This window comes from Ylistrum balloti, unplaced genomic scaffold (assembly GCF_031769215.1).
Source record: "Ylistrum balloti isolate Yb309-2 unplaced genomic scaffold, AGI_CSIRO_Ybal_v1 Utg370566, whole genome shotgun sequence".
NCBI lineage: Eukaryota > Metazoa > Mollusca > Bivalvia > Pectinida > Pectinidae > Ylistrum > Ylistrum balloti.
In genome coordinates this window covers 291,703-311,527 of record NW_026782355.1, presented here as the reverse complement: position 1 = coordinate 311,527, position 19,825 = coordinate 291,703, and the positions used below count along the sequence as shown (strand labels likewise).

At 34.9% G+C, this 19,825-nt stretch overlaps 1 protein-coding gene across 1 annotated transcript in view; it reads right to left on the bottom strand.

Moving 5' to 3' along the window:
* The window catches only part of LOC132556358 (unconventional myosin-Ie-like), a 40,485-nt gene that overhangs the window by 11,628 nt on the left and 9,032 nt on the right, over nucleotides 1–19,825 (bottom strand). The window contains exons 3-23 of the mRNA XM_060220763.1: nucleotides 18,048–18,137; nucleotides 17,812–17,906; nucleotides 15,207–15,294; nucleotides 14,497–14,586; nucleotides 14,312–14,389; nucleotides 13,795–13,879; nucleotides 13,445–13,548; nucleotides 12,975–13,107; nucleotides 12,553–12,749; nucleotides 11,758–11,925; nucleotides 11,152–11,322; nucleotides 9,456–9,536; nucleotides 8,229–8,314; nucleotides 7,197–7,278; nucleotides 5,890–5,996; nucleotides 5,226–5,324; nucleotides 4,810–4,954; nucleotides 4,463–4,577; nucleotides 3,969–4,138; nucleotides 2,289–2,348; nucleotides 1,860–1,945 (exon numbers count right to left, since the gene is read on the bottom strand). Of these exons, the coding sequence (XP_060076746.1) occupies nucleotides 1,860–1,945; nucleotides 2,289–2,348; nucleotides 3,969–4,138; nucleotides 4,463–4,577; nucleotides 4,810–4,954; nucleotides 5,226–5,324; nucleotides 5,890–5,996; nucleotides 7,197–7,278; nucleotides 8,229–8,314; nucleotides 9,456–9,536; nucleotides 11,152–11,322; nucleotides 11,758–11,925; nucleotides 12,553–12,749; nucleotides 12,975–13,107; nucleotides 13,445–13,548; nucleotides 13,795–13,879; nucleotides 14,312–14,389; nucleotides 14,497–14,586; nucleotides 15,207–15,294; nucleotides 17,812–17,906; nucleotides 18,048–18,137 (2,330 nt within the window). The remainder of the gene's footprint in view (nucleotides 1–1,859; nucleotides 1,946–2,288; nucleotides 2,349–3,968; nucleotides 4,139–4,462; nucleotides 4,578–4,809; nucleotides 4,955–5,225; nucleotides 5,325–5,889; nucleotides 5,997–7,196; nucleotides 7,279–8,228; nucleotides 8,315–9,455; nucleotides 9,537–11,151; nucleotides 11,323–11,757; nucleotides 11,926–12,552; nucleotides 12,750–12,974; nucleotides 13,108–13,444; nucleotides 13,549–13,794; nucleotides 13,880–14,311; nucleotides 14,390–14,496; nucleotides 14,587–15,206; nucleotides 15,295–17,811; nucleotides 17,907–18,047; nucleotides 18,138–19,825) is intronic.

Here is a 19,825-nt window from a genome sequence, read left to right as displayed (position 1 = left end):
CTGTAAAATGTAAAATATCAAATTCCTCTGTCTTTTAAAATACTTTGGGCACTTTACAAACCAAAGCAGCATTTACAATGATGAAAAACACTGATTTTAAATAGATTTCTTTTTTGAAAAGTTCTAATTAGGCATTACAGAAAATTTCTTATTTTCTCGTGTACATTTCTCAAACAAACAACAGTTAGACACTGTTGTAAAACCCTGTTTCCCTTGAGTGCCTACCTCATACAAACTTGATCCTGTCATCCTTTAGTACCTACCTCATACAAACTTGATCCAGTTATCCTGGAGTACCTACCTCATACAAACTTGATCCTGTCATCCTTGAGTACATACCTCATACAAACTTGATCCTGTCATCCTTGAGTGCCTACCTCATACAAACTTGATCCTGTCATCTTTGAGTACATACCTCATACAAACTTGATCCTGTCATCCTTTAGTACCTACCTCATACAAACTTGATCCTGTTATCCTTTAGTACCTACCTCATACAAACTTGATCCTGTTATCCTTTAGTACCTACCTCATACAAACTTGATCCTGTCATCCTTTAGTACCTACCTCATACAAACTTGATCCTGTCATCCTTGAGTGCCTACCTCATACAAACTTGATCCTGTCATCCTTTAGTACCTACCTCATACAAACTTGATCGTGTCATCCTTTAGTACCTACCTCATACAAACTTGATCCTGTTATCCTTTAGTACCTACCTCATACAAACTTGATCCTGTCATCTTTGAGTACATACCTCATACAAACTTGATCCTGTCATCTTTGAGTACATACCTCATACAAACTTGATCCTGTTATCCTTTAGTACCTACCTCATACAAACTTGATCCTGTCATCTTTGAGCACCTACCTCATACAAACTCGATCCTGTTATCCTTTAGTACCTACCTCATACAAACTTGATCCTGTCATCTTTGAGTACATACCTCATACAAACTTGATCCTGTTATCCTTTAGTACCTATCTCATACAAACTTGATCCTGTCATCCTTCAGTACCTACCTCATACAAACTTGATCCTGTCATCTTTGAGTACATACCTCAAACAAACTTGATCCTGTCATCCTTTAGTACCTACCTCATACAAACTTGATCCTGTTATCCTTTAGTACCTACCTCATACAAACTTGATCCTGTCATCCTTCAGTACCTACCTCATACAAACTTGATCCTGCCATCTTTGAGTGCCTACCTCATACAAACTTGATCCTGTCATCCTTTAGTACCTACCTCATACAAACATGATCCTGTCATCCTTTAGTACCTACCTCATACAAACTTGATCCTGTCATCCTTTAGTACCTACCTCATACAAACTTGATCCTGTCATCCTTTAGTACCTACCTCATACAAACTTGATCCTGTCATCCTTTAGTACCTACCTCATACAAACTTGATCCTGTCATCCTGGAGTACCTACCTCATACAAACATGATCCTGCCATCTTTGAGTGCCTACCTCATACAAACATGATCCTGTCATCCTTTAGTACCTACCTCATACAAACATGATCCTGTCATCCTTTAGTACCTACCTCATACAAACTTGATCCTGTCATCCTTTAGTACCTACCTCATACAAACATGATCCTGTCATCCTTTAGTACCTACCTCATACAAACTTGATCCTGTCATCCTTCAGTACCTACCTCATACAAACTTGATCCTGTCATCTTTGAGTGCCTACCTCATACAAACATGATCCTGCCATCTTTGAGTGCCTACCTCATACAAACATGATCCTGTCATCCTTTAGTACCTACCTCATACAAACTTGATCCTGTCATCCTTTAGTACCTACCTCATACAAACTTGATCCTGTTATCCTTTAGTACCTACCTCATACAAACTTGAGTTACATTTTCTATTGGTATACTTCTTTTTATTACTTCCACCATTGTTCCCTTCTCAGGACCCTTCTTTATCTGTAAACAAAGACATATTGATGACTTTGCTGACAAGATAAATTTTCACTTCATTAAAATTCCTAGATCTTCACAAAATGATCCTGTGTTAAGTATATAATCCATGTATACATACATAAATATGGAAGCATTATTTTTATAATTTGTGTAATTCTGTAGATAATCTTAACTTGTCATAATTCATCAACTTTCTAATATGAAAAGACATTTTGTCTTCTATAATTTTCTAAACACTTCCCTTCTGAATACCGGTAGGTAGACACTTTGTCTTTTACAATTTTCAAATTAACCACTTCCCTTCCGACTAGGTAGACAGTCTCTCTTCTTCAGTTTTCAAACTTACCACTTCCCTTCCGACTAGGTACACATTTTTAGCTGTGAGGATAAGGTCTCGCTTTGCAATCTGTGGATAATTAACATGGTTGATAAGGATTTGAAATGGAAGTTACAGTTTTTCTACAATAAGCAGTATGACCAGTAATATTTCACAGCTCATTAAAATCTGTTGATAATTAACATGGTTGATAAGGATTTGAAATGGAAGTTACAGTTTTTCTACAATAAGCAGTATGACCAGTAATATTTCATTAAAATCTGTTGATAATTAACATGGTTGATAAGGATTTGAAATGGAAGTTACAGCTTTTCTACAATAAGCAGTATGACCAGTAATATTTCATTAAAATCTGTTGATAATCTGTATCTCTCATAATTCATCAACTATCTAATTTGACAAGCATCCTCAACATTGTTTCTCAAGCATCCTCAACATTGTTTCTCAAGCATCCTCAACATTGTTTGTCAAGCATCCTCAACATTGTTTCTCAAGCATCCTCAACATTGTTTCTCAAGCATCCTCAACATTGTTTCTCAGATAATGAAGATTGTGTAATGCCATAAATTTCATTAAATAAGTATTCTGTCCGAGCAAAACAATTGTAACTTTCTGAGTCTCTTGATCAAGCTTTGCTATCTCTAAGTCAATGGGATTGTAAAATTCTCCTGGTAAAGCCAAGCTTTGCTATCTCTAAGACAATGGGATTGTAAAATTCTCCGTGTAAAGTCAAGCTTTGCTATCTCTAAGTCAATGGGATTGTAAAATTCTCCTGGTAAAGTCAAGTTTTGCTATCTCTAAGTCAATGGGATTGTAAAATTCTCCTGAGTTATCCAAGTCTTCAAGTTACAAGATAATCACAATTAAATAAAACAGAGATTTGGTCAGAACCAGGTAAATCCTTCAATTTAAAAAGGATCTTTGTGTTATCAGATGTCATCATGCATATTTTTCCTAATGTGTGTTGTATGTAATTTAACCATCAGAGGAAATTTTATAATGAATGGATTGAATCACATGGTCATTACAATCAGGTTTGAAGACTGATTTCAGCAGTTGCAGATCATATTTTCCTTGATGCTTGCTGGTAATATTTTTCAGAGTAATGCATCTGCTTATTATTTCACGAAAGTTTTCAAGGCAGCTTCTTAAAGTATTTGAAATGTTTTGTATAAATGTGTTGATTGTTCTATAATAATACTTTATAGACAGTTCTTTCCAAAGGCATGATATTTTAATCATTTCCGGCTAAATTAATGTGATCGTAAAAATTTTGTCTGTGTCAAAATGAGATGTTTTGTAGATGTCCTTTTTTCATCCACAGCACGAAATTCCTATTCATTAACATAATTAGATTGTTTAAGAAACAAATCATAAAAATTTTGACCCATGAAAATTATCAGCTGTACCATATATGTAGAACCTCTGAAGAACAGGGGGACTAAAAGGGACACAGTTGGAATTTATACCTTCATGTAAAATCCTATAATATATTATAGATACATCTACGTATATTAAAAAAACAAGTTATTTCTGCTGGTACTGAGAAATATATGAGGTATTTAAATTTCTTTTTTATTTCAATGTCTTGTTTTATTTATCTAGTTAAGACTTGAGAGTTGATCAACTGATCAGAAATCGAATGCAAGTGTGTATGTGACAGGCATATTTCAATGCATCAAGACTAACCTTGAAACGCCTGTCAAATTTAAGCACTGTATCTGCAAATTCCACCCGTTCTCGCTTCCCTAATAACGCCCTGATTCCAGGATGATCATCGAGACCTAGATAGTCCCCAACAAAGTTTCTGTTCAAACTGAAGCGACGTCTCTCCTTCTTCTGGAACAAGATGTCTGAAGCTGCAACACAAAAACCAAGAAAACAGATTACTACATACTCATTTTCATTGACAAGATTTAAATTGAAGATATTATTTTTTAGACAATAAATTAACAAAGTCAACTTATCCTAGTATTGTAATATATCATATCAATCCTCCCTAAATCTGTAAGATTTGACTGAAATACAAATATCCAAAATATAATCAACAAAATTGAAAGTCCTCATTTCAAATCATTGTCAAATTCTTTCATTCTGGGTGTATAAATATCAAAAACACTTCATATACAAAATATAACCTATAAATTAAAACTAAAAGTGACTACATTATACAGAATACCCACCCTCCTCTCGCAGCTTGAAGTAGGTTTTGCGGGCATGATAGCGACGATATGCTTTCTGTATCTTCCTGGCATAGTGATCAAACTTCCGCTCTCTCATTTCTTCCAATAAAAATAGCTGCAACATAATTGTATTGAATATATATCACACATATACGTTAATGATAACGATGCTACTTCTGCACCAACAACTTCAGTTACGCACAAAAAAAAAATGAAGGTTGTGAAGACTTATCTTTAAAATTCCACTAAAAATCACTTCCCTTAAGATTTATGTGAGATTGACGTCCTTCAGATAATGATGTTGCTTCACTGACAGGTCCATGAGATCAGCACTACATCACACTTACAGATTCTGGATTTTTGACGAAGACTTTGGATTTGCCAAGCTGCCATTGGTCCTTGTCCATGTTGACTGTGTCCATGAGATGCTTGATTCCTTGTCTGGGGTCACCTCGCCACGTTGGCCAGGTTTCTGATGTCAAAATGGCATACCTGAAATTTTGGTGATAGAAATAATTCTATTTTACAAGATCATTCATTTAAAACACAAGATCATTCATTTAAAGTTTACATAGAGGTAGCGTAAGACTGGGGAAGTTTGGACATCCTTTAATCAGACAGGTTACAAAAGACTTTTAAAGTCACTGATTTAATGATAAAATTCAGAAGCAACAGAACACATAACAAACACACTATATAGCTGATACCTTTAAGTGATAATTATTCAGTAAACACTAGTTGTCACTCAAGAACAAAGCCTTACCTTCGTAAAAACTTTGAAAATTCCCTCCTGTATGCAAATCCAGCCCGTCGTACTCGTATATTCTCCTTTAGTCCCAGGTACTCGACTTGATGCTTTACTCTATCACACAAACAAGGATGGTTTTAATTGAAGTACTTTTAATTAGAACATTTTTCTTGTGGTATGTTGATATGACAAATTTGATATCCTATAATGACCAAATTTGATGGCTAAATGGACTGTGACTGTGATTAAATGTGTTTCTTAAACGTCAATACTAATGGCCTGGTAATAGTTACACCTTGTATATTAATGATGATAGTAACACTGGAAAGTATGTGCCCAGTTATTTTAGTTTATCGTGAATCTTTTGAAAATTTTAATCTGAATGCTGAACTTGCAATACATAATATAATGTTATTATTACGTAACTTAGGCAGCATGTCTCATAGACCATATATGGTCAGATGTGTTAACATTTCAATGCATTATCTGTGACACAAAAATGAAATATCTTCGCATTATCTATTCTATATTACATTTTAAATGTGAAAGTTTACAAAACCACTTTTGATAAAAATTCACAATGTTGCTCTTGGACATTTGTTTTTGTTCTATCATATTTTCTAATGGATTTCCAGTAAATTTCACGACTGTTTTATCTTTATATCCCCATTGTTCTCACCTGCTGTCCTCAAAGTCTCTGGGTTTTTTTGTTTCATTTGGTTTGATGCACCGGATATAATGAGGAGTGCATTTCATTAAGGTATCTACCAGCTTGTTGGCTTGAGACTGTAACACAGACCAAAATAACACCACATGACTTTAAATGCCAGTCAAAAAAAGTTTTCCCTACTTACAAAAATTATTTGAAATTGTTAGGTTTTCACTACAAATGTGATTTATTCTGTAAAAAATTCTGAACATTATGATTTATAATCAAAACCAGATTACACGAATGATCTGCCATGGCAACCACAGAGAAATTTATAATTGGTTTGTAAAGGGATGTGCTCCTATGACATAGATGTCCTATCAGTACAACTATTGGTACAGCACCTGAAACAGAATTCAACATCTGCCTGTACAATCAACCGTATAAGATCTGATATTTTAATAAAAATTTTGTAGTTAGATGGCCATAACTCTGGACAACAAGAAAACCTTTTTGGAGAGCATGAAAATAATTGACAATAAGTAAATCAGAACTGACCTGCATATTATCATTACACAGATAACAAACTACATTTATATCATCTGTCAGTAAATGAGCAGGAACAATGCTTTGATGTAAGGGCGCAATGACAGACAGTCCTTCACCATGAAACAGTAGGGGCTTATAGATAGTAACATTGTTTTAAAACTGATCTAGAAAGCAGTCATATCAGTCTCTGTAGCCTTTATGTTAGAGCTGGCTGTACATAACTTTATCTTAGAGCTGGCTGTACATAACTTTATCTTAGAGCTGGCTGTACATAACTTTATCTTAGAGCTGGCTGTACATAACTTTATCTTAGAGCTGGCTGTACATAACTTTATCTTAGAGCTGGCTGTACATAACTTTATCTTAGAGCTGGCTGTACATAACTTTATCTTAGAGCTGGCTGTACATAACTTTATCTTAGAGCTGGCTGTACATAACTTTATCTTAGAGCTGGCTGTACATAACTTTATCTTAGAGCTGGCTGTACATAACTTTATCTTAGAGCTGGCTGTACATAACTTTATCTTAGAGCTGGCTGTACATAACTTTATCTTAGAGCTGGCTGTACATAACTTTATCTTAGAGCTGGCTGTACATAACTTTATCTTAGAGCTGGCTGTACATAACTTTATCTTAGAGCTGGCTGTACATAATTATATCTTAGAGCTGGCTGTACATAACTTTATCTTAAAAGCTGACTACACCTGTATTATCATAGATCTGCTTGTACTTACCTTTATCGTTAAAGGTGATTACACCTGTATTATAATAGATCTGCTTGTACTTACCTTTATCTTAGAGCTGGCTGTACTTGGGCGACCTTTGGTTTGTTTACTAACATCCTCCGGGAATAGACTTCTGATATAGTCACTGAAAAAAAAATCTCATCATCAAATCCTCAACTTCTATACATTATCAGGGTAAAATCTAGGAATCATGGAAACAGGCTAAACATTAACTGCAGCTTGCTGTACTATAAACACCACTTTTTCTCCTACTTTCTTCAGGCCATATTTCCTGTGAGGTTGAGGTTTTGTGATTACAGGAAAAAAATATGCTTTCAAAACTTGATTTGTTCTATCTCATATTGAAGTGTGTGTAATATGTTTCGTCATACACAACAGATCGATCATGTCCTTGTATAATATTCTACTTCGACAACAAACACACATACCAAAACAGGTGTAATGAAAACAAAACTATGAAAGGAGATCATTCTTTTCAAGTTATCAATTTTATGGGTTTTTGTTAACCTATGCATGTTTGGACATATTTACACACTTTTTTACAATTTTGCATTGTTTGATAAATGTTGTTTTTATAGAACATAACATACAGTTATTTCAAAGATCATTGCCTACAGTTTATTTATAGAACATTACATATAGTTATTTCACAGATCATTGCCTACAGTTAATTTATAGAGCATAACATACAGTTATTTCACAGATCATTGCCTACAGTTAATTTATAGAGCATAACATACAGTTATTTCACAGATCATTGCCTACAGTTAATTTATAAAACATAACATTCAATTATTGAAGAGATCATAGCCTACAGTTAATTTATAGAGCATAACATACAGTTATTTCACAGATCATTGCCTACAGTTAATTTATAAAACATAACATTCAATTATTTCACAGATCATTGCCTACAGTTAATTTATAGAGCATAACATACAGTTATTTCACAGATCATTGCCTACAGTTAATTTATAAAACATAACATTCAATTATTGAACAGATCAGTTGCCTACAGTTAATTCATAGAATATTACCAACTGTTAATGAAAACTATTTATACACATTACTTACTTGCTACTTGACTGCATCAGTTGCACGAGATCTTTGAATAAAACATCCCTGTTCCTTTCACAGAAACCATCCACGTCGTATGTCACCTTTATATAAAAAGACAGTAAATATTTATACACAATGAGGAATGACAATCATTTAATTAATATTCTATAACTTTGTTTGCTTGCAGGGTTCATCCTCCATGAACAGCTGTAGTCATTTTGAGGCGAGTCTCTTTATGGTAGCTGGTGACTATCTCACTGAACAACATATGGGAGGTCCATTGCATGCAATTTCACAGCAATTAGGATAAAGTGCTTTGCTAAAGGACACAACCACAGACTGGTTCATTTATCAGCTTCCTGTCAAACATCAATTGCCATGGGTATGAAGTGTTGAACTACACACATTCAATCTTCATCTCAGATCATGTAGGCCAAAACTCTTCTAACTCATTGAGCCATGGTGACCCCTATTCTTTTAGATCAACTGATATTTTGATGTAAATATATAAAATTTGCTATCATGATTTTTTTTGTCTTATAACAAATAATGTACAAAGAACAAATTTACAAACCTTTCAAAGTTGAGGGCTGATTTATATGTTGTGAGCCTCATATTTAAGTTTGACTTTTGGGAGACATATTGAATTATTTTTCAACATTACTCCCATCAGTATTTATACACTTTCCCTAGTGTTGCTACCATATCAGGATGGATATCATTAGGTGCTAGACCTTTCTTATAAAAATACTGAATCACTGCTCTTTCAGTGATTTTGTCTATTTTACAGACATCACTTGCCATGTTTACTTTACAGTGCTACCTCTTTGACATAACCTGACCAAATGTCACAAGTCTTGGGATGCACAGCCTTAGATAGTCAGGGATTACCGGTAGTAGAAAAAGGGAAAAAGGAAATCCCTGCTTAACAATACAAGGCCCACAACTTATCAATTAGTCCTCGTACATGTTGCCATTCTCTGATTGCAGGAAACATTATCAGACTTAAACATTACCATGGACTTTTCGGAAATCAATGCTGATTTGGACAATTCAATGGATTACAATTCAAAACAATAAAACTAAAATAAAAACCATTTCAGGCAGACTGCTCAACACTAGTTTGCCTCCATATTCCGGATCACCCATCAATATGATACTAAAAGTATCACAGTATTCCTTAAGAATGTTTCACCTACCTTTCCATCAGAAACAAACCAGTAAACAAATAGCAATGGTTACCTTGCCAGCATAGTGATGAATGATGAAGCCCATTCCGCTACCCTGATAGTGGTCGTGTGACCCAATGCCAGATCCCAGTTTCTACAGAAAGAGAACACATAGCAATTCTTAATTCTTTTGGCAATTTTTTTTTGTTACATTGAATATTGATTTAAATAGTCAAAACAATTCTAATTTAAAGGAAACAGCCTAATGTCTCCTTTGTAGCATACCAGTCACAGTGAACTGTCTCCTTTGTAATTTACCTATCACAGTGAACTGTCTCCTTTGTAATTTACCTATCACAGTGAGCTGTCTCCTTTGTAGCATACCAGTCACAGTGAGCTGTCTCCTTTGAAGCATACCTGTCACAGTGAACTGTCTCCTTTGTAATTTACCTATCACAGTGAGCTCTCTCCTTTGTAATTTACCTATCACAGTGAACTGTCTCCTTTGTAGCATACCAGTCACAGTGAGCTGTCTCCTTTGTAGCATACCTGTCACAGTGAACTGTCTCCTTTGTAATTTACCTATCACAGTGAACTGTCTCCTTTGTAATTTACCTATCACAGTGAACTGTCTCCTTTGTAGTTTACCTGTCACAGTGAGCTGTCTCATTTGTAGCATACCAGTCACAGTGAACTGTCTCCTTTGTAATTTACCTGTCACAGTGAGCTGTCTCCTTTGTAGCATACCTGTTACAGTGAGCTGTCTCCTTTGTAATTTACCTATCACAGTGAGCTGTCTCCTTTGTAATTTACCTATCACAGTGAGCTGTCTCCTTTGTAATTTACCTGTCACAGTGAGCTGTCTCCTTTGTAGCATACCTGTCACAGTGAGCTGTCTCCTTTGTAGCATACCAGTCACAGTGAGCTGTCTCCTTTGTAATTTACCTGTCACAGTGAGCTGTCTCCTTTGCAGCAAACCAGTCACAGTGAACTGTCTCCTTTGTAATTTACCTATCACAGTGAGCTGTCTCCTTTGTAGCATACCTGTCACAGTGAGCTGTCTCCTTTGTAGCATACCAGTCACAGTGAGCTGTCTCCTTTGTAATTTACCTGTCACAGTGAGCTGTCTCCTTTGTAGCATACCAGTCACAGTGAACTGTCTCCTTTGTAATTTACCTGTCACAGTGAGCTGTCTCCTTTGTAGCATACCAGTCACAGTGAGCTGTCTCCTTTGTAATTAACCTGTCACAGTGAACTGTCTCCTTTGTAGCATACCAGTCACAGTGAACTGTCTCCTTTGTAATTTACCTGTCACAGTGAACCGTCTCCTTTGTAATTAACCTGTCACAGTGAGCTGTCTCCTTTGTAGCATACCAGTCACAGTGAACTGTCTCCTTTGTAATTTACCTGTCACAGTGAACCATCTCCTTTGAAATTAACCTGTCTCTGTGAACTGTCTCCTTTGTAATTAACCTGTCACTGTGAACTGTCTCCTTTGTAATTTACCTGTCACAGTGAACTGTCTCCTTTGTAACATACCTGTCACAGTGAACTGTCTCCTTTGTAATTAACCTATCACAGTGAACTGTCTCCTTTGTAAATAACCTGTCACTGTGAACTGTCTCCTTTGTAATTTACCTGTTATAGTAAACTGTCACCCTTGTGATTTACCTATCCAGTGAACTGTCACCTTTGTAAGTTACCTGTCACAATGAACTGTCACCCATGTGATTTACCTGTCATAGTGAACTGTCACCTTTGTAATTTACCTGTAAAAGTGTATTGTCCGCTCCCTCTGACACTGCATGCATTGTGGCACACACATCATCGAGGATACACATGATGCCGGGAGGCTGTTTAGTCTCTATGACGTCACAGACGACCTTGTTGTTGAAATATTCAATAGGTGTCCATTTGATTCCTTCTTGTACATATTCCTCCTGAAAACATTAAGTTATTTAACACTTCCTGTACATACTTCCTGAAAACATTAAGTTATTTAACACTTTCTGTACATATTCCTCCTGAAAACATTAAGTTATTTAACACTTCCTGTACATATTCCTCCTCAAAAAATTAAGTTATTTAACATTTCATTATATCCAAAACAAACAAATGGAATATTCAGACTTTTGTGCACTATCTGTTTTGCTATTTTTTAATTACTTTAGCAATAAAATCAGGTGTGGATCAAAATAGCATGCAGCACTGCCTGAAAAACTAACCATAAGCTTAATTTGGCCTGAGAAAAAACTTATTTTTTGAAATAATGAGTTTATGTAAGATATACAGAATTGCTGAGTATAGAGTTATTGTAAAAGTGATCTGTTCATTGATTCACACCAATGTAAAGATTAAAAATGCAGTTCTCTCACCTGTTCAGCCTTTAAGGTGAGCTCTATAAAAATCTGCTGGAGTTTTTCATTGACATAATTAATACAGAACTGCTCAAATCCATTCTTCTCGAAAATTTCAAACCCGTATATGTCAAGGATTCCAATGTTGATTTCTTCTTTATCTTTCCTCATAGCACGATTCACTGCCTGAAATATATATAAAACCATGTAATTCTTATCCAAATCCTGTTAGTCATTTGGTTACTAATAGGGACAAGAGGAAGATACATTTGAAATTTGATCCATCCAGTTCTTTTCACTAAACTTTCATTAAAAATCTTTCATAATCAAAATCCAAGATGGCAGGTTGTCAGTCCCAAAATCAAACAAAGTACACAAATAGGGACCTAAGGGAACCTTTATAAGAAATTGAAGAAATATTCATAAAGTACTTCTCGATAAATAACAGCTGTAACAAAATTCATTGTCAAAATCCAAGATGGCCACTAGTCGGTCATTTTGTTTTTCTGGTGAGTCCCCAAAATCAAAGAAGCATAACTTAAGATCAAAGGGGACCTAAATATGAAACTTGATACAGATCCATCAAGAGTTATACAATAAATAGTGGTAGAAATAGTAGTAGAAATGATAATACTGATATAAAGAAGGGGGACAGTCAAATGATGGATGACAGATACAATGTGAGTTGAAAAGCCCACTAGCTAATAAACAACCCCCTCCATGACCGAAAAAAAGTGAGAATACTTCCTGAACAAGAAAGCAAATCGTAATGAAATCTGAATTCAAAATATTCTCCAGTATTGCAACCCTTACCTCCACTAAGTAGTCAAACATACGACTGTACAGAGCCTTGGCTAGGGCATCACGTGAGAACTCTGCCTGCTCCACATTCAATGTTACATGAATGACCTCTGATTTCCCTCCCCATTTACTGTCCATGTCTCGACTGGTTAGTTTTGTCCTCAGGTACTCCTTGTTCACGCCAAGAAGGTAAGATGGGTATTCAAGAACTGTAATCGGAAAGGACATAGTGAGGTCTTGGATGACATAAGATTTATTTGCCTACGAACAAGCAAGTGCCCTTGGTTTTTTACCAACTCTTGAGAAAAAATGAGGAGAAAAACAAAAATATTCTAATATAGGATCCATATAATTTAATTTCAAATTAAAATACCTACAGAAGTAAAGGTGAGAGTGAATGAAACAAAATGGGATGTATAAATGTATTAACTTACAATCCTCATTGGCCACTTTAGCATAGTTTCCATCCTCCTGGAAGGAAATGTTTCCTAAGTGAAGAATCCCTGCCACTACACAAATCACATCCTCAATAGTCTCATCTGACACCCCTACTGTGTGCATGGCATGCTGAAAACAAATCAAAATCTCAGAAAGATTGTTACGCTGATCAACAGATTAACATCAATTAACAACATGACAACATGTGCCTGTGTTAAGACAATGACTATAATTTACAGGCGATATTTATGTGTCTAGTAGTGATTAGTGTCAAAACTGGACAGACTTATCCATAACTGTCTTTCTGATGACAGAGAAGTTCAAAATTCCATGTACAATGAGAACATATTAACATCGAGACGGCGGGTATAATCAGTCATCAATAGACTCAGCCAACTTAGAATTTACCGAAGTCATTAAGATGACAATTTTGGTGTAACCTTGATGACCTAGATCTTGACCTTACCATAGTATCCTTATACTCGGCGACATCATCAGTACCATCCACTGTGTAGGTACCACTTTGATTAAGGTACATGTAATAATCTGGTGTGGTGATACCAAGACTCTCTGGAATAAGATTTCAATAGCATGATTTTATATCATAAATACAAACATAGATCATAATAGTTATTTTCCCTACTATAAGATTTCATACACTGAATTATGCCTGGGAAAGTTAAGTGGTTTGAGTTTATATATATAAATAAATCCTATTAATCAGAAAAGTCTGACAGAAGTTCCACTGAGCATCTTTTTGTCTATTCCATCAATGAAACTGGACCCTGAAATATTGGGTTTGCATTGATGACATACCTTTCTGAGCTGCATCAGTTCCAGCACATAACTGGTAAAATATATGGAAGTTTCTCTCACTGTTGTTTTGATTTACGACACGGGACTGTAATTAACAAGAGGACATTGTTACTGCATACCCCTGGAGTAATATCTCCTTCATTTGTGATTCTACAGGAATTTATGGAAAATTAGTGATATTCTTGAAGTAATAGCTCAAAGGATATAAATCATCTGATTTGTACCTTAAAAAGAAGACTTTATCAATCATTTAAATTTGTGTTGACTCAATAGACAATGGGTCTCTTGATCACTGAGAAAATGTTGTGTATATTGAAAAATTGATGCCAGACAACATGACAGAGATGACAGAGGATGCATAACAGCTAAAGCTAACAAGCCTTCTGGCAGAGGAGCTAAAAATAGTTGCACAAAACAAAATTATTAATGTGAATTATTCTATCTTAATTTTTTAAGAATTACTTCAGCAAATCAGTAATTATCATATGGTGAACACCCCAGATTATAGTATACATACCTTCTCAAGTAGGAAGTTAGATATTTTACCACCATCTGGCTCTCCTCCTCTACTGAACTGGATTTCTACATATTTTCCCTAAAAATAAAACAGGATAGTGATAGAATAGAACTTCTATTATATTGACTTTATAAACTGGAGAAAATGTGCCATAATATCATGATAGTGATATAGAGTGTACTTACAAATCGACTGGAGTTATTGTTGCGAACTGTCTTGGCATTCCCAAAAGCTTCTAACAATGGGTTTGATTCAAGGATAACATCTTTGACTCTCTGTAAATATTAAAATGTGGCTTTAGGAACAACAAAATATATCTAAAATATTACATATGCCTTCATCTTCTCTTTCATAAAATAGAACTAGACTCAAAGTCAAACTTGGTCTCCTGATTTTTACCTGATTCAGTTTTAATTGACCGCCATGTGACTATCATGATTTCATACCAATAAATTCCATAACATCAACGTATTACCTGGAAATATTGGACCTAAAAACCTATTCAAAGTTAGAGAGACACTAAATGTTTCCATCAATTTATAATTGATAATAATAATGAATAAACTCACGATTTCAGCATTTAACTGTCTGTAAGTGAAATTATCTTCAGTTCATTTCTAAGTCAGGATATGTGGCTGTAACAACATTTTTCCATTTAAGAGATCAGTCATTGTAAGCAGACCTGTAATATCTAAACTCTCCTGATATCACTATGAGGTTTACAATGTAATAACAGACCTGTAATATCTAACCCCTCCTGACATCACTATGAGGAGGTTTACAATGTAATAACAGACCTGTAATATCTAACCCCTCCTGACATCACTATGACGAGTTTTACTATGACAGATCTGTAATATCTAACCCGTTCTGACATCACTATGAGGTTATTTACCTTTACTTTATCTCCCCCTCCAGATACTTTTGCTATGAAGCCCATGATAAATTTAGCAGCTACTGTCTTTCCAGCACCACTCTCTCCACTGCAATGAAATATCAAATATATCAAGTGTTAAAATTTTATTAATAGTGCTATGTAGTACAGAAAGCAAAGATTAAAAAAGAACCAATGCCTGTCGCGTTTGCATATATGTAGTATGTTCACTTGAGAATGGACACAATAGATATGTAGAAAAAGTAAAACATTATATAAAGGAGTATTCTCAACACTAACTAGCTTCACAATTACACCAAATATATTCAGGAATCCATGTGGGTCTGTAGGTTGTCACAGAGAAACTAAATTTAGAGTGAAATCGGCATGACCTATCACCAGTGTCACACAATAGACTGATTGTTTATGTAATAATGGGAAAGATTTTGAGCTAAGAGACAACAATTCAGATGATACAGCATCCCCAGCTTTATAGTCAGAAGGAGAATTAATCTATGACAAACTGCTGGGATATCAGAGGAAACAGACAAAAGATGAAACAGGACTTTTAACAGATAATTGTTACATGGTATCAGGTTTAATTTGTTGATTCTTACCAAATAACATTATTCAAATCATTATCACCATTCTACATCAATAAATTAAGAATCTGAGTTATCATACTTAATAACTATTGTACCACATTGAGGGTACCTTAGGGACTACAAATCTGAGTTATCATACTTAATAACAATTGTACCACATTGAGGGTACCTTAGGGACTACAAATCTGAGTTATCATACTCAATAACAATTGTACCACATTGAGGGTACCTTGGGGACTACAAATCTGAGTTATCATACTCAATAACAATTGTACCACATTGAGGGTACCTTAGGGACTACAAATCTGAGTTATCATACTTAATAATAATTGTACCACATTGAGGGTACCTTGGGGACTACAAATCTGAGTTATCATACTCAATAACAATTGTACCACATTGAGGGTACCTTAGGGACTACAAATCTGAGTTATCATACTTAATAACAATTGTACCACATTGAGGGTACCTTAGGGACTACAAATCTGAGTTATCATACTCAATAATAATTGTACCACATTGAGGGTACCTTAGGGACTACAAATCTGAGTTATCATACTTAATAATAATTGTACCACATTGAGGGTACCTTAGGGACTACAAATCTGAGTTATCATACTTAATAATAATTGTACCACATTGAGGGTACCTTAGGGACTACAAATCTGAGTTATCATACTTAATAATAATTGTACCACATTGAGGGTACCTTAGGGACTACAAATCTGAGTTATCATACTTAATAATAATTGTACCACATTGAGGGTACCTTAGGGACTACAAATCTGAGTTATCATACTTAATAATAATTGTACCACATTGAGGGTACCTTGGGGACTACAAATTAATAACAATTGTACCACATTGAGGGTACCTTGGGGACTACAAATCTGAGTTATCATACTTAATAACAATTGTACCACATTGAGGGTACCTTGGGGACTACAAATCTGAGTTATCATACTACTAACAATAACATTGAGGGTACCTTGGGGACTACAAATCTGAGTTATCATACTCAATAACAATTGTACCACATTGAGGGTACCTTGGGGACTACAAATCTGAGTTATCATACTTAATAACAATTGTACCACATTGAGGGTACCTTGGGGACTACAAATTGAATCTCTGACCTAATGAGTCAAAACTTACAAAATCAGTTACAATTAATATATAGAAAGTATTCCACCTACTTAATGTCTGAAACTGTTGAGATCACTCTTTCCTAGGATGTTTTAGTTCTTAGAAATATCTAAGAGGATTATCACTTTCTTTCCTTATTTGTTTTGACTGTGTCACAGTCTCTATCAAGAATTCCATCTTTTATGAAAAATCACACAAGATGTTAGCAGTCTGCCATAAGTCAACATTCAGTCTGAGTTGTTTTTAGCAAACATTGACATACACAACATTTCCATATCTGTACTTACATATACAGAGTGTATAAAACCTGTGATAGGAGTGACCTATGCATCAATTTTATCTAATAACAACAGCTGTCACATGCTCTATCAAGAGTTTCCCATTTTATAAGTGTAAGATAAAATACAGCTTGTTATTTATGTTTATCACCTGACTTGACTGCATCCAACAGTGCTTCCTGCATCTCTTCTCATGATGGTGGCCGTTATCAAGGAAGACAGGCAATGTACAATATAAGTGTTGCATTACTTTCAAGCACGCGAGGAAGTAGCCTGTCTGTACCTATACTGTCTAACTTTAAAGATATTCTGCACCTGAATGTAATCATGCAAGAGTTGTTTACATGACCTTAAGTTGTCCTGTGCAACTCTGACCTGTGCTGTGACTACATACAAAATGTAACCATGACCTATACTCTTTGTCCTTGACTATCATATCTGACCTTGACCTGTTTTTTTCCTGTATGTACTAAGGAGCTACGACTTGTACAAAATGTGACCATGTTCTGTACTTAATCTGACCTTTACCTGTACTATACCTGTAAGTCAAATGGAACCATGACTTGTATGATATATGACCTTGACCTATATACCAACCTGATGATGACACACTGGTTCTCCATGTCAATCAACATGTTTCTGTACATATTGTCAGCCAGTGCATACACATGGGGTGGATTTTCATACTGGGCCTGTAAAACCATCAAAATTCATTATAGTAAACAGATTTCATATCATACATGATATATATTTTTTAAACAAATCACCACAATGATCAGCAACCATGAGAAGCAGTTGTCAGTATATATTAAATACAGACACTAAACACTTACCGCTCCTTGATACTGCTCCACTTCCCGATCAGTAAAGATCTTGAGCTGTTTGAAGGGATTAACAGACACTAACACTGGACCAATGTAGGTCTGGCTATGGTCAAGGAAACTATCAGAAATCTATCACAACAACATAGCAGGTCAATGGATCACAATTTACTCAAGAAAAAATGTTCTGATTTTAAAACAAATGATTGTAACTAAAAGACCATGAATTTGTAGTACCCACAACATGAGACCAAATCCTTGTTTTGTTTCCTGTAATGATAGCTTTAATTTTAAATTGATAAAATAGCTCAAGAATTAAAAAGAAAGTCATTAGTATTTCTATGTTAAAACCATAATACGTACTAGGAAAATAAGACGGTGTCAAAATCATATATCTGAGAGCTTTAGTCACAAATCAGTCACTAATTATGATAACTGTAGTCATTGATCAGTCACTTAATTAAAATCATCCTCTTAACCACTTATGTTAATGATACATGTTCACCAAAGTAAAGTCAGAACTCAGTAACAATACCATATATGGTCATTGATTAATTTGTCTCCAATTATCTTGGTCCAATTCTCCTCCTTTTACTGTAGAAATAGGCATGTCATGACATTTTATTGTCTTTATATACCAAGATAACATTTATTGTTGTAAAAGCCACATTTATTAGATTCAAAATCTTACAAGTGAAGTAGAAGTTGATTTAAGTTTGTAATACAAACTACTGGCTTTTTGATTCAGAACATGTGTCAACATTCAAATCTGTGATCAGTGTATTTACCGGTGAACTACAATCTCAGACACTGAAACAACAAGTGTAAAATGTTAGTACAAGGCCATACATGTAATAGGTGACAAACAGATATTTTATAACACCAGATTTACATGTATATAATGTATACTACTACATCTACAAGCAGCTATTGCCATAGCTACTGGCATTATGCACAAATGTTAATGCATGTGCAGTGATCATATTTACATGTATCACACTTCTATAAAGTTCACAGTCAAGTTAAAATTGTACACAATATATATAGCTGTCAGACACAATTACTGTTGTCAACTATCTATATCCCAGGACTACAGATGCGCGATGAGTAATAAGCTCTGTATCCGTCCGGTGATGACTAATTTCCCATGTATCTAACAGACCTAGAACAAGCCATACATTCAGAATGATTTTTTTTTAATCAAACAGTGTCAATTCACAACTATTACAAAAGGCATGTAATAAATATAGAATTTAGATTTTATACATGAACAACTTATATTTTATCTTTACTACAGCAAATTAGTTCTTTCTATTTTCTAAATGATCATACAGTTGAAAACAATATAAATACAATCAAGCTTCACTGGTTAATTTAACAGAAATAATAATAGACCACTTACAGCAAATATGATAGGTGTTATCTTGAAACCTACTTATCTAAATATGACCAGGACCTTTTGTGTTACTTTCAAAACTATTCAAAACTTATAAGTTCAAAATGATTTTATGTCAAAATGATCAGGTTCATTCGGGAGTTGATAGAGGTAGTTTTATAGTCTGTATCTTACACAGGTAGTCAAGGTGTTGATAGAGGTCGTTTTATAGTCTGTATCTTACACAGGTAGTCAAGGTGTTGATAGAGGTAGTTTTATAGTCTGTATCTTACACAGGTAGTGAAGGTGTTGATAGAGGTAGCTTTATTGTCTGTATCTTACACAGGTAGTCAAGGTGTTGATAGAGGTAGTTTTATAGACTATCTTACACAGGATGTCAAGGTGTTGATAGAGA